This window comes from Crotalus tigris, unplaced genomic scaffold (assembly GCF_016545835.1).
Source record: "Crotalus tigris isolate CLP2741 ecotype Arizona unplaced genomic scaffold, ASM1654583v1 scf7180000017754.2947050, whole genome shotgun sequence".
In the NCBI taxonomy this organism is placed as follows: Eukaryota; Metazoa; Chordata; class Lepidosauria; order Squamata; family Viperidae; genus Crotalus; species Crotalus tigris.
In genome coordinates, this window is record NW_024096616.1 from 2498908 (window position 1) to 2521670 (window position 22763).

Genomic DNA, 22763 nt, shown 5'->3' on the forward strand with positions numbered 1-22763 from the left:
GGGTTTGGGGCAAGATGGTCATCTCTCAGCTCCCAGACCCTTAAATCACTATCTTGCAGTATTTTCACAGGGAGCTACTGCATGGAATACACGTGGGCCATCCTGAATCTCTCTTGTCCAGAGAAGAATTCCCAGAAGCCAGTCCATTCACTGGTTCTTCATTCCACAGTGGTCATCAGCTCTGCTCTCAGTGGTATCGTCTTCAGTTCACCATTGCTTCCCCAGAAATCTTCACTGCATTTTTTTTCAGGAGTTGTTCTATTGTCACTGTTAAGTCCTGTTCATGAGAAACAGATAAATAGTTTTTCTTCTAATCTATTGGATAAATGTGAAAAATTATGTACTCAAAACTGAGAAAGTAATAAATTAAATTATATCCTTCTCTCCATCATAATGTTTATTGAGATAATTTATTCCATACTGATCAAAACAGAACAGAGGTAGGGATATTAAGCAATATCAACCTTAAACCTTCATCCCACGCTTTGGGTGTATGTGACAAACAGGTGTTTGTTTTACTTCTGCATCTATGAATAGCATGATAAATCATCCTGGCCTATTTTGTGTTCCTCCAAAGGTTTCCATGAGGGCCAGTGAGCCAATGTCCCCAAGAGATTGTTAGATATGACAAAATGTCACTCAAAAATAGGTCAAAACCTGTTCTCTTTCGTTCCAGAGAGCAGGACAGAGAACAATAGTTTTAAGATACAGGAAGGCACATTCTATTTGAATTTTAGAGTTAAAAAAAAACAAGTAAGATGGTGAGCATTTCTTGTAATTTGGATTCCTGAGAGGTTGGACTCAATGATCTCTTCCAATTCTATAATTCCTTAATTTTATAACGGAAAAAAGATCTCTGGTGGTCCTGATCACTAGACTGTATGACAAGCATCTTTCTGAGCACTTAATTACAGTTAAATTCCAACAATAAGTTTGAACTGGCTAGAATTCACAGTGCTGTCATGGACTATTGTGGAATTTGATAGGAAATCTATTAGTCTAAGGATCGGTTTTTGTGAAATATGTCTCTTGAAATGGCAATTTAGATGTAAATGCTATGACTTGCTCTAGTTCTTTTTTTGTTTCTTAGAATTATTTCCTGCCTCAAGGCAACAGATATAGCATTCCTGCACCAAATTTCTTTATAACAACAATCCTGAGAGGTAGGTTGGGATGAAAAGAATAGCCCAAAGTCATCAAGTGAACTTCCACACCGAAGGAGACTTTTACCCAGGTTTCCTCCAAACAGCTCCAATATCTATTGTCTATAAACAAAGTCCCCTAAAAACTTAATCTTTTTTAGACATTTTGGACTACAGTACCCATTACTGCAGCCAAGCCTCGCTAGGGAATACAGGACACAGATGGTGTATCTAAATACACACCTGATTTTTAATAAAAGAAGCATGAGAATAAATGTATTACTCGTGGAGCTCTGTACATTTCTCCTCAATAACCGTTCCACTGAGTTCAATGGTGTATACTCAGGTGACAGCATTTGTCCCCTCAGACTTTGAGGAATGCTGAAGCCAGAAACCACATGGTTAATATCAAAAGGGCCAGCCCTCGTCCCTGCTGCTTTATGATTGGCTACCAGTACTTAGCTTCATCCTTTTTATACTAGCTGTTGAGCTGGAAGGTGGTAATGTGTTGACACAGAGAGAAAGAGAGAGAAACATAGAGAGCATCTACAGCAAGCAGCAGCAGCACAGATTTTTGTGGAAGCGAGGCCAGGCAGGGGTGCAGGAGCCCTGTCCCTCTTGCTCTCCAACCATGAAGGGAAGACTGAAAGGAGCCTGGATCCTCTCCTTGCTCTTGGCTGGTTTATTTCAGCCCAACCTGGGACAGGAACAACAGGAGGTAAGACCTTGTAGCACTGTTTCAAGGAGGGAGGTGCCTGAACTGTGTGGAAGAAGGCTGTCATCAGATCAGACAGGTGATGCTTTCTGATTCTACATCAGACAGTGTTTGCCAGAGGCCTTGGAGTATTTGTGACAGAGTAATGATGCAGACATCTTAGGAATCTATAGCTACTAGTAGTCAATCCGAACTGGTTAAATGAGGGCCAAATCCACTCCTCCAGAGCCACACTATTAGAAAGAGAATGATTGAAATGAATCCCAATTTAGTTTACTCAACTGGCATTATTTTATTTAAGCATTGTTATTGTCTGTAATAGTGGCAAATATCTGTAGCTGGGATGTAGGATGAGGGTGAAGGTTCGTTCTCTGAGCTTGTGGGTTGGTTTCTGAACGTTTCATTACCAGGCTAGGTAACATCTTCAGCAGAGTTTATTGTTATTGTATTGTATATTGTAACAAAGCGTATTGGGGGTTGGCATTTATTTATTACAATAACACCCATGCTTGAACCTCTACTGTCAGACTACATCAAAGGATAAAGAAGGTAAATTTCTCCCAGGATGAACCAGCAGCTCCCCAATAACCAGTGAAAGGTAATGAGGGTGTTTACCTAGCGATAGTTTAGTGTACAGTCCTTTCACCCCTGAGATTTTATCTGTTGACTACAATAAAAGCAATTTGCGGCCTCAGCAAGCTTGATTCAACAAGAAGGAAGATATGTGCACATTTTCCAGCCTGATTAAATAAATGCAATCTTGTAAATTTCATCTAGGATTAGGGCTCTGCTGATGCTGCTGGGCAGGGCACCAGGTAGACCTGAGTTGCAAATACACTTTTGTGTGATATGAAAGGCTAGCTCTCTACCCTGCAGGGTGGCTGAGAAATTAATGAAGTTATTTTTCTTTCAAAAGTACAATTCAACATGATATTAAAGGTGATGGCTTTGCCCTTACCTGTCCAAATAGAGAAAGGGAAACCCTGGAAATAAGAAAGGAACTCAGAACTACAGAGCTCCATGGTGAGGCAGATATTAACCCGGCAAAGAGGAGAAAGAAAACTGTTCCAGGAGCATGCTGCAGTTAGTAAAACAAATATGGTGGAACAACTTTTCTACGTGGCCACCTGTATTTAGCATAGTGGACAAGATCATCCTTAAGAGATTTGTTTACACCAAGAACTGTGTATTTGCGCAGGCAAACTCTGGCAAACATTGCTGCTGTGCTGAGGTCAGAAGAGCAATGAAAACTGCCAGTGCTGACACAGGAAGTTTAATGGCCAATCTATCATTGAAACTAGTGTTTCTCAAATTCAGTAACTTTAATATGTGCAGACTTCAACTCCCAGAATTCCTCAGCCAGCCTTCTGGGAGGTGAAATATTATATTCTCAGAGTACATAAGCTGGCAGGTAAAATATTGCATTCTCGGAATACATAAGCATGTATTTAATCATAGTGGAAACCATTCTTTAATAAGATCCTGGCTCCACTTTTAAGTAGTAAAATTTATGTGAGAACAGAAATAACATCTTAAAAGTTGTGTAGCACCTTCAAGGATGACATGTTTGTTACAGCATACTTTTTCTGAATAACCTGGAATTTTTTCAGTTGCTTCAGGTGCTTAGGATTGGGCTGAAAACATGATTACTACTTCTCTGGAATATCAATGGAAACCTTTCTAAATCTATTACACAGCCTTACACATACAGATACTCCTTGACTTATGACCACAATTTCTGTTGCTAAGCTAAACATTTTACAACCTTTCCCGCCACAGTTGTTAAGTGAAACACTACAATTGTTAGGTTAATAACATGGTGGTTAAGTGAATCTGGCTTCCCCATTGACTTAGCTTGTAAGAAGGTGGCAAAGGTACACATGACTCTGGGACACTGCAACTGTCATAAATATGAGTCAATTGTCAAACGTCCAAATTCTGATCGTGTAACCATGAGGATGCTGCAACAGTTGTAAGCATGAAAAATGGTCATATGTCACTTTTTTCAATGCCACTGTAACTTTGAAAGGTCACTAAATGAGCTGTTGTAAGTCAAGGGCTACCTGTATAAACACGGTTTCCTTCTTCTGATAATTTGAGTCTGTATCATTATACTTGTTTTCCTTTTTTGTCTCTTGTTTTTTTTTTCTTAAATCAAGGTACCATTTCATAAAGAAGAGTCAGAAGAAGAAGAATTGTGGGGCTAATTGCACATTTGGGTGCTTTCCCAAATTTCTACCAATCTGCCTCTCTGGGTGGCACCAAAGTTGGGTGGATGTACATATGATATACATTAATGACATTACCCCTGAGTGTACAAAGATGACTGTGCAATTTATGCTAGAGTTCCACCTATGGTCAGCTGGGAGTAAATACTGAGAGTCTCAATTGAATTTAGTTTCATAATCTGTTGATCATAAATTTCAATTTCTTACAGCCATTAGTCAGGAAAAAAAATGAGTAAACATGTCTAGAACAGTGATGGTATGGACTTCAGAGGTAATATAAGTAATATACACCTTCTCACACACAGGAAATGCTAATCCATTATAATTTTTCTTGATATGTACAGTACATGATTTGCTACAAAATTTCCTTATTATTTTGGTTCTGAATCAGATTTTGACAGGACTTCAGTTATCTCATCAACATGATGAAGCAAGATCCTGCTTGCGCACTCAACCGATCCCAGATCGAGCCAAGGTAGGATCTTCTAGTGTTTACTGATTCCTTAAATGTTTTAGGAACAATCTACTTTAGCCTATTTGTTATTCTGGAGTACTGGGCGCTCTATTTAAAGAAGAATGTGGTTACCAACTCTATTTTTAACATCTTTGTAATAGGCTTTGTAATAGGCTCACTGTTCATACTGAAGAAAACTATGCTGGTCATAATTAAGATTTCCTAGGCTTGCAAATAAACACTCAAAGACAAAATGGAAACCAGAAATTCAAAGGAAAATAATTATGATGTCTATACAAAAATGTGATTGGGGTTGGGGATGGTTGCATTTTTAAAGACTTTTTTATACTTAGGTTAACTAACATTTTTAAAATTATTTTTTTCTGAGTCTGATTTGCAAATTTCCATTGATCTGCAGGGGGAAGGAAAGGGTTCACACAGAATCCTGGGAATTAGAATCCAGCCTTTTCCTACATGTTTTATTTTAGCCCAATTAAAGCTACATTACATTGTTTGAAGAGAAAGAAAGAGAGGGAGGGAGGGAGGGAGGGAGGGAGGGAGAACAGTGTCACAGTGGGAATGAAATTCTATCTTCCATCAAGGATTCTTGTTGGCATCTTTGCTAGAGTAAAATAGGAAATCTTACTTTTTCATACTATCTCACCTATGCCTTTTCTTTCTCTAAAAACAATTAGGTCAAGATATGAAATTGAAACTTTGAAATTTGGCAACTTAACAGTAGTTCAGTTTGCTAGTCAGTGACAGATGCCTACGTGTGAAACCGAACAAGGATTTGTGTGCATGGTTGCTGTACACTTTGTCAAAGGAAACATTTTACTGGGAACCAAATGCCACTATGCCACTAGAAAGGAAACAAAACAAAACAAAAAAAACAGTTCTCCTATTATTTCTACTGGCCTTCCAAACCTATAGTTACATTTAGCTCTAATTACATGAAGCAGGCAGCTGTGCTTCAAAGGTTGAGTTTATTAAAGACAGAACAGCTTGCTCTCAATTTGACACACTGTGAATACATTGGACCTCAGCTCCCATAATGACAGTGGTTTCTAGGAATTATGGTTGCGAGCAGGGCTTTTTTCCTCATAGAACGCCCAGAACGGAGTTCCGGCATCTTTTTTGGATGGAACCTTGTAGGGTAGGCAAGGCGGGTCATATGACATGTGTGAGTTCCGGCACCTTTTTTTTTTTTTTTTTTGGAAAAAAAGCACTGGTTGCGAGTTATGATTTAACACTTTCCTCTAGCAGAGGAATGCTAATGTAAGATTTTCTTTTCTTCTTTTTTTTTCTTCCCATGGATCCTACATATATAGCTGAGGGATAAATATGATGATAAATATGAAGAGATGGCAAAACTACACAGAAGAACTATACAAGAATGAGCTTAACATCCCAGATAACCACAATGAGATGGTCACTGACCTCGAACCAGACATCCTAGAATGTGAAGTGAAATGGGCCTTAGAAAATCTGAGCAACAACAAAGCTAGTGGAGGTGACAGTATTCCAGCTGAGCTATTCAACATCTTAAAAGACGATGCAGTAAAAGTACTACACTCAATTTGCCAGCAAATTTGGAAAACTCAACAGTGGCCACAGGATTGGAAAAGGTCAGTTTACATTCCAATTCCAAAGAAAGGCAATGCCAAAGAATGTTCAAACTATCGCACCATTACACTCATTTCACATGCTAGTAAAGTTATGCTTAAAATCCTACAATCTAGACTCCAGCAGTATGTGGATCGAGAACTACCAGAAGTACAGGCAGGATTTCGAAGAGGCAGAGGAACTAGAGATCAAATTGCCAACATACGCTGGATCATGGAGAAAGCTAGGGGGTTCCAGAAAAACATCTACTTCTGCTTCATTGACTATGCAAAAGCCTCTGATTGTGTGGATCACAACAAATTGTGGCAAGTTCTTAAAGAGATGGGAGTACCAGACCATCTCATTTGTCTCCTGAGAAACCTATAGGCGGGTCAAGAAGCAACAGTGAGAACCGAACACGGAACCACTGATTGGTTCAAAATTGGAAAAGGAGTCCGGCAAGGCTGTATACTGTCGCCCTGCCTATTTAACTTATATGCAGAGAACATCATGAGAAAGGCAGAGCTAGATGAATCAAAAGTTGGAATTAAGATTGCCGGGAGAAATATCAACAACCTAAGATATGCAGATGATACCACTCTAATGGCAGAAAGTGAAGAGGAACTAAAGAGCCTCTTGATGCGGATGAAGAAGGAGAGTGCAAAAGTTGGCTTGAAACTCAACATTAAGAAAAACAAAATCATGGCATCCGGCCCTCTCAATTCCTGGCAAATAGATGGGGAAGAAATGGAGGTAGTGACAGATTTTATTTTTCTGGGCTCCAAGATCACCTCAGATGGGACTGCAGCCAAGAAATTAAAAGACGCTTGCTCCTGGGGAGGAAAGCTATGGCAAATCTAGACAGCATACTAAAAAGCAGAGACATCACCCTGCCAACAAAAGTGCGTAGAGTCCAGGCCATGGTTTTCCCAGTTGCAATGTATGGCTGTGAAAGTTGGACCATAAGGAAGGCTGAGCGCCAAAGAATGGAGGCCTTTGAACTATGGTGCTGGAGAAGACTCCTGCGAGTCCCTTGGACTGCAAGGCGTTCAAACCGGTCAGTCCTAGAAGAGATCAACCCCGACTGCTCTTTAGAAGGCCAGATCATGAAGTTGAAACTCAAATACTTTGGCCACCTAATGAGAAGGAAGGACTCACTGGAGAAGGGCCTAATGCTGGGAAAGATTGAGGGCAATAGAAGAAGGGGACGACAGAGAATGAGATGGCTGGATGGAGTCACTGAAGCAGTAGGTGTGAATTTAAATGGACTCCAGGAGATGGTAGAGGACAGGAAGACCTGGAGGAACGTTGTCCATGGGGTCGCGACGGGTCGGACACGACTTTGCAATTAACAACAACAAAATATGATCTTGTTTAAGTAATTCCTGTTACTTAATTTCTGTTGTTCAGGAACGATTCATGCAAACAAAAAGGTTCAAAAAATTTGTCTGATGTAGCTATTTTTGATGCCACTAGGTTAAACATGACATCATGAATGCTCCAACATTGGACATTTTTAAGACGAGATTGGACAACCATTTGTCTGAAATGGTATAGGGTTTCCTGCCTGAGTAAGAGGTTGGACTAGAAGACCTCCAAGTTTCCTTCCAACTCTGTTATTCTGTTATTCGAAACTTCTGACTTAGTACAGGAGAGATTTCTGCCAGCCTCCAAACTTCTTGAAGTAGTTCCATGGAAGAGAGACGTTTCTTCATCCTTTAAGTTGAAATGTTGCTTATAGCCACTAATTTGCTTCTAGGTTGTGCTTCTTGCTCTTTACACATTCACTGTATTGCAAGGAAAAGATCTTAGCAAGTATTATTGTAAACATATATTGAGGTGTTACTTCAATACATTTCATGCTTTTCCTACTGATGAAAGCTTCTGATGAAATTGAACAGCCAGTTCCATTTTAGTGGCTGGAGCTTGGGCTATAGACAAATTGAACTGGAGTTGGTGTGGGAATCTGGAGCACATATTAGAGCTCATGGAAATAGGACTATTATGTCTTGTACTGTCTTCCAGGTGGATTGCTATGACTCAGTTCAAGGATCAGCCCATGATTACGGGGCTCTCTCCTTATCTGGTGAATACATCCCCTTCCGGAATTATGCGGGGAAGTATATCCTCTTTGTAAATGTGGCCACTTACTGAGGACTCACAGGACAATATCTTGGTAAGTCCCTGAGCTAGGAAGAGAAGCACACTCCAACACAATCTGTTGCTAAAGTAAGCAGGTGTTGGACTTCTAGGCAACTTTGTATCTGCACCCAGATGGAAATGGAAATGCTCAAAAGTATTTAATAATCCCACCCCATAATCCAGATTTGATCAGTCATTGAAGGCTGAGAATTAGAATAAAGGCTTCCTCAAGTTGAATTTGACTTCTGGTAACTACTCTGATATATCCACGTACTTTTACTGGCAGCACTAAGTTGTGATACATAGTAAGATAAACGATGGCTCTTTTCAAGATTTCCACAAAATTACATTTCATGGAGTACTGTGAAGGAAAAACATGACAATGAAGCTCTACTGTATTAAGCTATCTAAGGTTTAGGAGCATATCTTATATATTAAAAGTCATGACTTGTCCCAGTTTGTGCCGTGCCATAAAGGCAGTTGTCCTGATCTCAGATCAGTGGTGTCCCCTGTCATTCCTTCAATCCAGGGCTTGGGAACCAAGTCAGCCATCTCCTGGTTCAGGTTTTGCGCCAAAGAAAAGGCTACAAAGATATTTTCATCATGGTGTTTTCTCTGGAGCAGCAGATATGTAATTTCTCAGCAAGAGGAACTCCTATCTCATCACCCTTCTTGGTGCTGTGGATTTCCTCCATAGTACAGTCACTGGCCCACTGTGGTGCAGAACTAGCCCATTCCCCCGACCTCTAACAGGAAGTTTTGTTGCTTGTTCCTTAAGACGGTCAGATAACCGTTTTTAAAGTTTTCTTCCTTGAGAAAGAACAAGAAAGGGACGGATCATTTATTTACTGCCATTTTTAGCCCTCCCCTTTGCAGCCATCATGAAGACAGGTCAAGGAGAAAAAAAGAGCTGCTAGGCTTTGTGCTGTGATTAAAAAAAAAAGCTGTTCTCAAATTAAGAAGGCAAGGATCGGGGCTATGTGGAATGCCTTACAGAATGTTCAGCAATGTTTAATAAAATGTTTGTTGCCTGATAGGATGTTCGAAGTATAGTCCTATTGATGAAGTATCCTATTGCCTTGTCTAACAGAACTGAATGCACTACAAACTTCACTGGGAGTTGATCGACTGGTCATCCTAGGCTTCCCATGCAATCAATTTGGAAAACAAGAACCTGGACAAAACTCTGAAATCCTTCAAGGAATAAAGTGAGTATGTGCAAGGAATGCCTTCCTGGCTGTACTACTCATATAAGACTAGGTTAGCTTTGCCAGACTTCCCAACAGCTAGATGGCTGTCTCCTTCTGCAGCTTTATCATTCATTCTTTAATGGGCTTGTATTTGGGTAGCCTTTCCCGTTGTTAGGCTCTTTGGCCTGTCCCTAAATCAGAAATAATTATTCTCCAAACACACTTCTCAGTTTCTTTCGAGAGACGTATTGAGAAGAAAAAGGTAGAGCTACTAGTAGGATTCTAGCAAATGAATTTGATCCCATCTAAAACCAGTGTGTCCCAAAAGTTGGAATTTTTTCTGTTTTCTTTTTGAACTACTTTCCTGTGCACTAGAAAGCCACTTAGTATTTTCACTAATAACTTGGCCTGAAGCTGGTTAATTATACAATGCTCTCCTTATCTATCCTTTTATCACTCTGGAACCAGCTATTACATTAACTTTCTGCATCTTAATGAACATTGGGCAACCAATGAAACTTTTCGTCTAAGAATAGAGGAGAATTTGATACTCATGGGCCAAATTTATTTAGGGTAGTTTTGGGGACGCTTGAAGACTGAAATTAGTAGAATGGTGAGCTAATATTTTCACAGATTGCATGTTTAGGAAGTTCCTCAACCTTACCATGGATTAGACGCATTATGCCAAACATGCTATTTTTTTTTGACATCCTCCCTACCAAAAAAATAAAAATAAAATCATTTACGTTCAGCAGTTGCCAACAATTTCAATAGTGTGAGTTGTTGTGACATGAAAGGATGGGCACTGCGTGTGTCTTACCCAAGCCACTTTGAACTTTTCTCCAAACCATGGTTTTAAAAAAGTCATATTATTAATAGCTGCACAGCCAGAGACAAGGGGCCCTTGGCGGCAAAGGCACTAAATCAGGGGTAGGCAACCTTGGCTCTTGGACTTCACCTCCCAGAATTCCTGAGCCAGCATGGCTGGCTCAGGAATTCTGGGAGTTGAAGTCCACGGGTCATAAAAGAGCCAAGGTTGCCTATCCCTGCACTAAATGATCAGGTCTAATACAGAAGTAAGAAATTGTCCTCAGAACAGAGCAGCCTGTTTCTTGCTGCATTCTCTCCAAAAGGTTCTATTAAAGTTCTCCTTTTGTTCCAGACATGTCAGACCAGGAGGAGGCTTTGTCCCCAATTTCCAACTCTTTCAAAAAGGTGATGTCAATGGGGAGAACGAACAGAGAATTTACACCTTTCTGAAGGTTTGTATTGGTTGCACTGTTTCACAGATGATGGGAAATAAGATTTGCAGGATATTAAGGACAAACATCTAATGCCTCAATCTTAAAAATTTCACCTACTTATGCAATGTTTCTGCAGGCACGTGTGGGGGGGGGGTGTTAGAATTTTCTCAATATTTTTATTTATTTCTTCTGAAAATTTTGCTTTGGAGCGATGGAAAATCTTCTGAGTGTTATGGTACTGGAGAGCTGCAGAAAATCAGCAAAAATGACCTTTCACCCTTGTGTTAATTGGAAGCCTCAGTACAGCAGAAAATGTTATTCATGACAGAGCAAGGTAGAATCCAAAACATAACATGTTATTTATGCAAACCAAAACCAAGATAGAATTGCTTAGAAAGAGAGGGATAACTGGATTTCAAGGATCATTCTATAACACTACAGCAAATCAGCTTGGAATAGAATATATAACTTCATCATAAGGGGTTGTTGGTGGTCTCTGAGCTTGGTTGTTTTCTTGCAGACATTTCATTACCCAAACTAGGTACCATCTCTGATGGATGTTGCCTAGTTTAGGTGTAGGGTTCCTGCCTGAGCAGGGGGTTGGATTCGATGACCTCCAAGGTCCCTTCCAACTTTATTATTATTATTATTATTATTATTATTATTATTATTATTAAGCTCGGAGAGCATCAAGGCCTCCTCATTTCAACCCAGAGCTACAATTATTCTCCTATATTGGTAACTTCATAATAGACATTGACTATAAGCCTCTTAGAAGATTCAAATGTCATTGGAATAAAGTATGCTTTCTTGTAGGTTTTGTTCCCAGTTTCCTAAATTTCTCTCTCCATGCTACCATCCCTCGGCCATTAGATTAAAGATGAAAAAAAGTTACAATTCTAATTCTAGAAACACTTAACAAAATATAAACTTTTTTTTCCTGGTAGAACTCCTGTCCACCAGTTGTGGAAAGTTTTGGTGACCCTGCAAAACTCTTCTGGTCACCTATGAAGATCCATGACATTAAGTGGAACTTTGAGAAATTTTTGGTGAATCCTCAAGGAAAGCCCGTGATGAGGTGGTTTCAACGGACAAATGTTTCCAGTGTAAAGAATGATATTATAAGATACATGAAGAAAAACGGATAGACTCTGTACGAATGAAAATGGATTTAGGGAGGGGAGGCAGGCTGTAGACATATCCAGACATATTCATTTTCTTTTGTCAAACCACCAAACATCCAAATTTCCTTTATTCAAAGGTAAAATAAGGTTAAGATAGAATTAACCTTACAGGGTGCCAATTTACATACTAATATTGCTAAAGATCCATATCAAAATTCTTAATCTTAACATGTTTTCAAGCATAAGTTTATAAAAGCATGTCGATCTCAGTTTACTCAATGATAGCTTTAATTTCCATAGGGTGGAACCAGCATGTATTGAAAAACCATTTTAGTAACTTCTGATCCTGCTTTAAACATGTTACTTGAGCATGAGTAAAAAAGACCAAGATAATCTTTGGGTTTTGCATCTCTAGCATATTATGGTACTAAAGAAAAGTGAAGACTATTCCTCACTTTCATTATTAACATATTGATGCAGAATATACTGTACAAATTTTAAAAGCAACAAAATTAAGATTTTTTTTTTAAAAGTACAAGCTATACATTGGCCCATTGTGGGTCACAGTATTAAAGTCAATCTAGTTTATTTTTAGCAATTTAAACTCATTTCTAACATTGGATGAACATTAAGTACTATGTTCATTAAGGGTTTCCCACTTAATTTTGTTGTTTTAAATTGCTATGTTATTTTGATTTTAGCAAAAAAAAAAATAATAATCAGAACTCAGGCACATAACCAAGAGTCTCCTATGGCACCTTAAAGGCTGCAGATTTGTTGTAAGTCTTTGTCTGTTAAGAGACAGAAATTGCATCCACAGTGCACCCATTGAGCCCTTTCTAGGATCCTTACTAACCATCTGGGTTACATACAGTTCTACTGAAAATAAGCTGAGCCCTCTAATGTAGATGGAATTAATACTTTTGGCATCTCTGGATAAAGTACAGTTTACCTCCCCTTGCTCAAAATGTAGACTAGAGAGCCTCATCTAGAGAATTTATGGACTGGAATTTCTCAAACTGACTCTCTTTCTGACAGTGGAGGAAAGATGGGACAAAGGATTTCGAGGCAAGGAAAATGCATCCGAATGACGGTTAGGTCTGAAAACTCCTTGCGAGTGGGACCTGGCCTAAGACTGCAAGGCAGTGGAGTAGTTCTTTAGTGCATTCAGCTACTTCACTACAATCTTTGCAGAGATGTATTTCTTCCTTTTAGTCCCAAGATCCCAGCCTAACCTCCACCACACCTTCTAAGAACACTGTCTAATAAAAACAGCAAATTCTCAATGCACTTCTGTTGTGAGAGACTCTCTTTCAATACAGACCAAAACTCCATTTGACTACTTTCATCATGCAACCACTTTCGTATTATGAAAGAACCAAGATTTTAAGTTTGAACATATCAGATATATCACATTGCTTCTTGGAAAGGCCGTGTGTGCACAGTTACGCACCAACTTTCACACAGATATATAAGATATATAGGTGGCTGTTAATTCCATATTCAATGGCAGAAGCTGAAAAACACTGCTATACATGGGCTGCAGGACTCTGGATGCCCACTAAATGACGTCAAAAATGTAATTGTCAGCTGCATTTTTTCCCCTGCCTTCCAGAGGGGTTTTTTTTTTTTTTTTTTTTTTGTGGATTCTGATAGCTCAGATCTGTTAGCACTCATGTTTGCAGAGTTGCATAGAGGATTTCTAGGTTTATAGCTCACAATGTTGGAGCCAGGATGCCATGCACCAAAAGCACATACGTGATAGACACACTATAATATGCTAAATATATTCTCCATGATTTCAAGCATGAATTCGCAAGGGTAGAAAGGGCAGCAATGCTTTTCCCTGGATTTATTCTCATAATATCCAGATTCAAAGAAAAGATCCAGCCCTTTGTGAACACTTTTTTCCCACCTTTACCAACATTGCAGGGAGCTGTTTGGGGACATACCACATACCTCTATTTCCTTTTGTAGCAATCTGAAAGGCAGGCAATAAAAACAAGCACATTACAAACACATTATTTCGTAAGAGAGCAAAACTCAGATACAGAACTCCAGGCGCAGCCCAGGAAAACTTGCATTTTATTAAACTGAACATAATGAAGATAATTTTGCACAATTTTTCAAAAGCTTTTTTGAAACCAGAATATAGCTAGTAAAATATTGGCCTGCATAAATACAGTGGCAGCTTATACTTAGAATTTCTCAAAATGTTTCGTAAAGAGGTCTCCATTTAGAGATTGTAGACGGACCAAACATCCTATTATATCACTTCTTTCACATCTTCCTAAAAGTTATTCTATAATAATTGAAAGATCTATGACAGACAGTAAACTCAGTGAAAATGGTTTGTTTTTTTTAAAAAAAGAGGTTTTGCAGGTTCTTCAAACACTGCCTTTTTCTTTGCGCTGTGAACATTCTGAAATTATTTTTCCTTTCCTTTATTTGAGAAAGAAAATTATTTTTCAGTTATTTCTCAATTACGTCCTTACTAGTGAATGTGAATCCAATTTTCAAATGAGCATATACATTCCATGTTTTACAGGAGCATGTAACAAGCAATTTAGGTCACTTCCAGTGCTACACACTTTGAAAAATGCTTGGCTGGTTCAGCATTTTATAACATTGCTCCAAGGGATCAGTAATCTGTTTGAGAAAAAAAAAGACAATTTTTCATATCTGTCGTGGGAAGGCCAAAGATATCCTTTCGCCAACGAAAGGAAATCAGGACTGAATTGTTATATCAGGAAACAAATCTATCTAGTCCACCAGTTAGGTTCAATAGTAACTAGGAATGGGATGAAACAGAAGCAGGAAAGTGAAATCTGGAGTCTTTTTCCACTGAGCAGTTTAAATAAACAGATATAATTCTACTAAGCAATATGCATGCAATGATGAACTGGTATATTATTCCAACTAAGAGAGAGCAAAAAAGGCTGCCATATTTTACGGGGTAAGGTAGAGGGGTAATTAAAACAGTATTAGACAGTTTTCAACTCAAATTGACATTCACTGGGGTTAAAACATTTATTGACAACTACAAGTTTTAATGTGCATGTGAATATATATATATATATATATATATATATATATATATATATATATATATATATATATATATATATATATATAGTATAGTAATAGTAATAGTAGTAAAGTTGGAAGGGACCTTGGAGGTCATCTAGTCCAACCCCCTGCTCGGGCAGGAAACCCTACACCATTTCGGACAAATGGCTGTCCAGTCTCTTCTTAAAAACTTCCAGTGTTGGAGCATTTACTGCTTCTGGAGGCAAGGTGTTCCACTGATTAATTGTTCTCACTGTCAGGAAGTTTCTCCTTAGTTCTAGGTTGCTTCTCTCCTTGATTAGTTTCCACCCGTTGCTTCTTGTCCTGCCTTCAGGTGCTTTGGAAAATAGCTTAATTCCCTCTTCTTTATGGCAGCCCCTGAGATATTGGAATACTGCTATCATGTCCCCCCTTGTCCTTCTCTTCGTTAAACTAGACATACCCAATTCTAGCAACCGTTCCTTATATGTTTTAGCCTCCAGTCCCCTAATCATCTTTGTTGCTCTTCTCTGTACTCTTTCTAGAGTCTCAACATCTTTTTTACATCGTGGTGACCAAAACTGGATGCAGTATTCCAAGTGTGGCCTTACCAAGGCATTGAAGAGTGGTATTAATACTTCACGTGATCTTGATTCTATCCCTCTGTTAATGCAGCCTAGCACTGTGTTGGCCTTTTTGGCAGCTGCAGCACACTGCTGGCTCATATTTAAGTGATTGTCTACTAGGACTCCGAGGTCCCTCTCACAGTTACTACTATTGAGCATGGTGCCACCTATGCTGTACTTGTGCATTTGGTTTTTCTTGCCTAAATGTAGAACCTTGCTTTTTTCACCATTGAATTTCATTTTGTAAAAGTATCTTTCATTTTTATTCCTATACATTATTTCTTTGTCCTTGGGCAACTACTGAATCCTGAACTTATACAGGCATTAATTACTAGTAAAGGACTGCTGTCCTGCCCAAAGCCTGCTTCCTCTACCAGTAAATGTAAAATTGCCACATCCTAGATATACAGCTGCCCGACTGTAAGAGAATCAGCTAAACATAGGTCCTGTTAATCCAGAATTCCTAGTCTTCATTGCTGGGGCTTGACAGTTGTTCTCTTGCAGCTGAATCCTTGAATGTAGCAGAGAAAATCCTACTTATTATCTCAAACATCCAAGTGGCGTGGAACCTTTTTATGCACAAATAAATGTGACCAATATCCCAGAAGTAAAGGAGTTGAGCTGGATTAACACATGAAGGCTGTCTTGCTTCTGCAGCTTACACATATCACCACAAAGTTAAACGGGTTTTTGAGCTTTAGGTAACCCGAGACCTGTAGGGTCTGAAAAGCAAACATATGTATTAAAATAGTTTTCAAATCTTGTACAGGTAGTCCTCGACTTACGACTATTCATTTAGTGACGGTTCAAAGTTACAAGGGCACTGAATAAAGTGACCTATGACTATTTTTCACAATTGTGGCCTTGGCATCCTCCCCATGATCGCATGATCAAAATTCAGATCCTTGGCAACTGCTTCATTTATGACAGTTTCAGTGTCCTGTGGCTATGTGGTCAACTTTGGTGACCTTCTGACAAGCAAAGTCAATGGGGAAACCAGATTCACTTAACAACTGTGGCAAGAAATGTCATAAAATGGGGCAAAACTCATTTAACAAATGCCTACTTAACAACAGAAATTTTGGGCTCAACTGTGGCCAAGGACTACCTGTTGAGGACTAGCTATGTTACCAAGACCCTATTTCTCCTAGCCAAGACTTGCTAGCATTCCAGGTGAAATGGATCCTCACCAGTATTAAGCACTCTCATTTCCAAAGCCAGCTTTGGAATTCAAATGTCCTGACTGATATACAATAATTGACATTCAGAAAATTTTGAAGGCCTTTCTGTGTATGTGAAAGCAAACATGAAAGAATTCACTGTCACTGCAGAAGAGCAGAAAAGTATATACTCAGAATTGCAAGCTATGACTCTCCTCTCTCCAGATTTAAACACCCAACCAAACTAGAATGCATTAGGAGCACCCTGAGATCAAATCAAGGAAACATCGGAAAGACAGACTGATAATGATCTCATTTAATGAAGTCACGAAGACTCTCCAAATGATTCACAAATCATGGTCATGCCAAAATTTCCCATGTGAATCAATTAACAAGCAAATTGATCCTAAAAATGAGAGCTAGGAACAGCAGTACTGAAAAAGATATTCTAGTTACGTCCTGAAAGAATTAGAAAGCTCTTACCAGATTCCTTGGGAAACTGTTTCACTCCATCCCCTCCTTGTGTGTTCTGATTGTGTGCTATAACACATTGTGGATACCAGGTATAATCTGGCTATAAGAAACAAAGAAAAATAAAAAAATACAATACAATACTATAGAGTAGGTGTGTGTATAGGTAGTCCTCACTTAATGACTAGCAATCTTTCGAAGTTACAACATAACTTCACAGAGCTACTTATGATCCATTTTTGAAGTTCTGATAGTCCCAACCCCCTTCCCTTCCCCATGGTTATATGATCACATTTTTGGTGCTTAGCAACTGGCTCAAGTTTACAGCTGTTTGCAGCATCCCACAGTCATGACCGTAATTTTCATAGGGTTTTGCTGGTTTCTGATGTTTACTTTACTGATTTCTAGTGTTTATTTTACTGGTTTCTGGTGCTTACTTTGCTGGTTTCTGGTGTTTCCTTTCTGGTGCTTCGGGGGGGGGAGCGCCAATTGTTTAAAATGGGTTTGCTTTATGACCACAACATTTTCTGAATGACTGCTATAAAAATGGCCAGTTATAAAGTCATAAAATCAAGTACAGTCATGTGGTGACCCATTTAATGACTGTCGACTTACAACTCTACTTCCAGGCCATAAGTTGACAACTAGCTGTAATACGTTTCAATTTGAATTTTTCAAGTTCAACCCCCCACTGCACAACGTCCCACTGTTCTTTTGAGCATGATTTCAAGCATGAATGAAATGGTGTAGGGTTTACTGCCTGAGCAGGGGGTTGGACTAGATGACCTCCAAGGTCCCTTCCAACTATTATTATTATTATTATTACTATTACTATTATTATGAAAAACATTCATTTCACATATGAAATTGGCTGTCTATGGAGATTCTGAGTCATTCAGGTCATGGTTGTCCTAAAGGCGCTTTTTCAGGAGGCAACTGGACTTTCTTGTTTTTGAAGACGTTTCACTTCTCATCCAAGAAGCTTCTTCAGCTCTGACTGGATGGTGGGGAATGGAAGGATTTATATTCCTTGCAGACAGCTGGTCATTTGCATTCTTTTAGAGAGTCGTTGAATCTCCATAGTCATTTAGCTATGAGCTTTGGGATGAACACCCTTCAAGTGGTGCAGGAGTATGAATGGATTTCCAGAAAAATTGCAGACTACAGGAACCATTTGAGCTTCAGTTTGAGATGCAAATAAGACAGACTCATCCCCAACAGCCTGTGCCTGTGTTCAACAGTGAAGAGACCCTGGGCAGAAAACATCCTGCAGCCACACACATTTGCACTATTCAGGTGACCCTGAGGACACAGACAAACTTACAAGTAACCTCAATGACTCTCTAAAAGAATGCAAATGGCCAGTTGTCTGCAAGGAATATAAATCTTTCCATTCCCCATCATACAATCAGAGCTGAAGAAGCTTCTTGGATGAGAAGCGAACCATTTTCAAAGAAAAATAAGAAAGTCCAGTTGCCTCTTGAAAAAATCACCTTTGTGAAATTCGCTGTTTTGTGCTTGCTGGAAGGACTGAATGTCAGCAAAAATGGACAAATACAGTAGTGGCCGAAATTGTGGAAACCTTTTGGGAAAGGTGTACAATAGAAATGCCACCTTTGGTTAAGTTTCCACCAATTTTTCTTCTAATTTCTTTACAACTGTAGCCTTGTTCACTTAATAATACTATTTTACATCGCTTTCTGGGCAACTAGTCAACTCTTTGCACCATTACTTTAATTTTATTATGTTTTACAAGCTCACTAAATGAAAGAAAAAAAACCCCAACCAACTTGACAGCGATCACATAACACACTGACAAATGTCCTCCTCTCAGCTTCAATGCATGACATCAATAACTGAATCCTACTGTGATCTGATTGGCTCATTGCCAAAACAAGATGACAGTTGATTGGCTCTCTAAACACTCATGCTCATTGGCTACAATCAGATGAAGGAAAGCTACCTGATATCAATCTAAGCAAGTTGTGCTTCCTTTTTCTGGTTATTTGGCTATAACCTTTCATAGAATATAGTACAGATAATTGAAAAAACAATGTTGGATTACATTCTTGATTAAATTATCTTTCCATTGATATATAATTTTATGGTACTACTCCAAAAAAAAGTGGTGTTATTAGCCATCACACCTCAAAAATACACTTCAGACAATTGCTTTATGCTGAAAGATGGGGCATTTTAAACCAGAAAAGGAGCATTTCAATCTCATAACAATTTGAACTGAAACTTCCCAGCTGTACATTTTCTACTAGAAACTTCACAATTCTTCATAATAGCAGCAAATAGAAGAAAGCATCAGTTATTGAATAAGAAAGTTTACATTCTTGTGTTTCCTCTACACAAATTTTGGCAGAGAACCTGAGAATTCCAATTCTATATTTTTGGATAGAAGAAAATGGCTGGCAATTGCATGCTGTTCTTATTGCTTCTAGTTCTTTACTCTGATATTTCACATTTTATTAACTCACAGGTGGGAAACGATGATAATTCTGAATTGGAGGATGCTCATTTGCCACCGCTGGGGGTGGGTAGCGGATCTGCTGCCAGTCCTCAAAAGCATGATAAGCATGTGGTTGGACTGGAGGAGAGCACTGAAACTGGTACATGGGGCAGATTGGGGTAATTTGTCCTGGCTGTGGTTCGGGATGCAGTCTGTCACCCGAATGCTGCAAGAGAGAAAGCAGAAAGTTGAAAATGAAGGACCTTTGTGGAAATCCTAGTTTATAAAGGTTAATGATTTATCAACCTAATCAACTTAATTGTTTTGGCTTGGCCTGTGGCTTTTTATCCCTTTTTAAAAGCAACTAAAAAAACATTATTTCCCCTTGTGCAATCTATTCCTAGGATAAGGAAGACAAAATAAAATAGGCAGCGTATAAATATGCACACCCTTCTATTGACGGATGATAGACAGACGGATATTGAGAGGTGGGGGGGGGGAGAGTTCTCTCACAGTGCCATAGGACAAAAACAAGACAAGAAAAACAAATTAGACCTGATCTTGGCTGTAATTTAAATCGCACAACCTTAGCATATAAAACAAACATTCAAGAACTTTTTAAATCAGGACACTCTCCAAATGTGTGGACTTCAAATCCTAGAATTTTAGCAATGGCCAGAGAAACTGGACGATTCTGAAAACTGAGGTTCACATTTCTGTGGATAAGTTAGGGAAGGTGTCTTTAGTTCAGCCTAGACTGACTTCAGATATGATTTTACTAAAATGCAGTATGCAGAACTGACAGACCATTCCTAACATGAATTGGCTATAAGGAAGTTATCAAAATGTACAAAAACAAATTAAATCTGAGCCACATGTTGAAGTTAATCTCCCAATTTTCTTTCTAGTGCCAAAAATTAAGCAACTATGCCATATATTCAGTATTGGGAAGCCATAATAGTAAGCCAACTGGAATTTGCATTTCCATAGTAGAGTATTCCATACCTGCTTGTGCTGTTTAAGCAGTTTCTTAAACTTATCCTTTTCTTCCTTCTCTTTGTGGTAGTCTTCTTTAACAATTCGCAGCTGTTGTGAAAAAGAGCACAAATGGAAAAAAGAATATAGACTTCCGTATGCATTACATTCTAGTACTGAGAACAAGCAGACCAATAGACATATTCTACTCAAATCTACAGTTTAGCCACACTAGATTCTGGATGCCCATTGTGGATCATTAACTCAATGACAGAGTTATTTTTATTCTATACTTTTTGGAAGATAGGGAGAATATTTTCATAGGGAGCAAGTGAAGTTGGATGGTAACCCAAGAGACAAGACCAGTATAAGAACACATGAAACTGTACTGGGCACTCAAAAGAAGAATCATTCAGTGACTACAAAGTCTAATGGATTCAAGTGCTTTAAAACTTAAGTATTTAAACACCTTTATCTCTACTCACTGACCTGCCTTCTTTAATTCCATTAAAATCTCTTTTTAAAAAGCTACCTAAGCATGCATGGGGTTTTTTTTTGTATTTTTTAGGAATAAAACAAGTGGCAGAAGGGAACTATATAATCTGACAATAATAACTTGTGTGATGCATTTGTCTATGAGGGGGCAGCTATTACACAGGAGAAGGATATTGGGAGAGGATATGGATAGGCAAGCCTATCCATAAACTTCCAAAAATTGTGGCTAGGATTAGTTGGGAATAGGGAGCAAGTGAAAATATAAAGAGGGAAGGGCAGAATGCCTGAAAGGATCAAGAAATGGGGGAAGAGACCAAAAACAACTAGTAATTGCTCAGAAGACCATGTCTTGGTTACCTAGAGATTTTGGTAAGCATATCACAGTAACAAAAACACAAGGCATTAAGTTCAGACTACCTAATACTCGGTAGTGTTTTGCATGAATCAAGGCCAATGATCTAGAATGATTTCATCTCTTCTTTAGAGTCCACCTTCAAGAAATTCCAAGGAAGAGATTAAATTTAGATCACCAGAGCTTCCAAACTCAGAATGATTCTTTTGGTTTCCTACCTGGTTATTAGTGAGGGTCAGCTGCTTCTGAAGTTTTTCTAGCTGCTTCTTCAGTTCCTCTTTTTCTTCATTCATCCTTTCCCTGTCACTCCGTTCCCGCTGGAAATCCTCCTCAAAAATCTTCACCTGACAGAAAAAGAGGGACTTAAATCCTAGGATCAGACACTTGCGCCCCCAAATGTATGTTCTACTTCTTTCAGCACTGATGTCAGGAAAACACAACACACAGAAACCTAAATTCAAAACCAGTGCCATAAATTTTATAAAGCATGGGGTCATGTGACAAAGGAAATTCCTTCCTAAATTTACACAACACTTTCTGTTCTGGTTTAATCCATTTTTAGTCTATTTTCCTAAGATAAGATAAGATAAAATAAGATAAGATAAGATAAGGTAAGGTAAGGTAAGGTAAGGTAAGGTAAGGTAAGGTAAGGTAAGATGATAAGATAAGATAAGATAAGATGAGGTGAGGTGAGGTGGGGTAGGGTAGGGTAGGGTAGGATAGGATAGGAGTGCTGTGAATACAACAATAACTGCCTCTCATTAATTCTAAAAAAAACCTTTAAAGATAAAATGTTTTCAACATGCTTTCCAACTGATACGAACACACACAACTTTTCAAAATGGCACTTAAAGAATTAACAATATTATTTCTGATACTAATAATCAATTAATGAGATCCACCAGTGAAACTAGTACAATATTAATACATAGAGTCCTTGACTTATAACCTCAACTGGAACCAGAATTTCCATTGCCAAGCAGGACACTTGTTAAATGAGCCGCATCTGATTTTATGACCTCTTTTTTTGCCACGGTTCTTAAGGGAATCACAAACTTTGGATGCCTACTTGTTGTTTCAGAAGCTCGTTCTGGGTCATCACTTCCTGGTGCCGAAGACTTGGGCTAGGATCGTTTTTGAAGGCTGAGGGGGAATGAGGAGGTGCTTGGAAGTTCAGAGCCTCTTCTAGGGCCTGAGGGGAAGACAAAGGGACTGTAAGAAACCTTCCCTGGCATAACATGTGTTCTTTGCAGCAATGGCAACAGATATAGAATGATTCTACTGCCTGGGAAAGACCATCATCTGGGGGAAAAGATTCACACAGCTAAAAAAAA

The 22763-nt window shown here is 38.8% G+C and overlaps 2 protein-coding genes across 6 annotated transcripts in view; one reads left to right on the plus strand and one right to left on the minus strand.

Annotated features, from left to right (window-relative positions):
• Positions 1 to 1639: 1639 nt before the first annotated feature.
• Positions 1640 to 13134, plus strand: GPX3 (glutathione peroxidase 3). Its single transcript, XM_039340909.1, has 6 exons — positions 1640 to 1860; positions 4477 to 4560; positions 8170 to 8320; positions 9377 to 9494; positions 10639 to 10738; positions 11668 to 13134. Exons 1-6 carry the CDS (start codon positions 1774 to 1776, stop codon positions 11866 to 11868), a joined length of 741 nt encoding a protein of 246 aa, XP_039196843.1. The 5' UTR covers positions 1640 to 1773; the 3' UTR covers positions 11869 to 13134.
• A 2649-nt stretch (positions 13135 to 15783) lies between these two features.
• The window catches only part of TNIP1 (TNFAIP3 interacting protein 1), a 74663-nt gene continuing 67683 nt past the window's right edge, over positions 15784 to 22763 (minus strand). For all 5 annotated transcript variants that reach the window (XM_039340911.1, XM_039340914.1, XM_039340912.1 and 2 more), the window contains exons 13-18: positions 22499 to 22621; positions 21648 to 21773; positions 20613 to 20693; positions 19636 to 19833; positions 17162 to 17252; positions 15784 to 16240 (exon numbers count right to left, since the gene is read on the minus strand). In XM_039340911.1, coding sequence (XP_039196845.1) covers positions 16197 to 16240; positions 17162 to 17252; positions 19636 to 19833; positions 20613 to 20693; positions 21648 to 21773; positions 22499 to 22621 — 663 coding nt within the window. In that variant the 3' untranslated portion in view covers positions 15784 to 16196. The remainder of the gene's footprint in view (positions 16241 to 17161; positions 17253 to 19635; positions 19834 to 20612; positions 20694 to 21647; positions 21774 to 22498; positions 22622 to 22763) is intronic.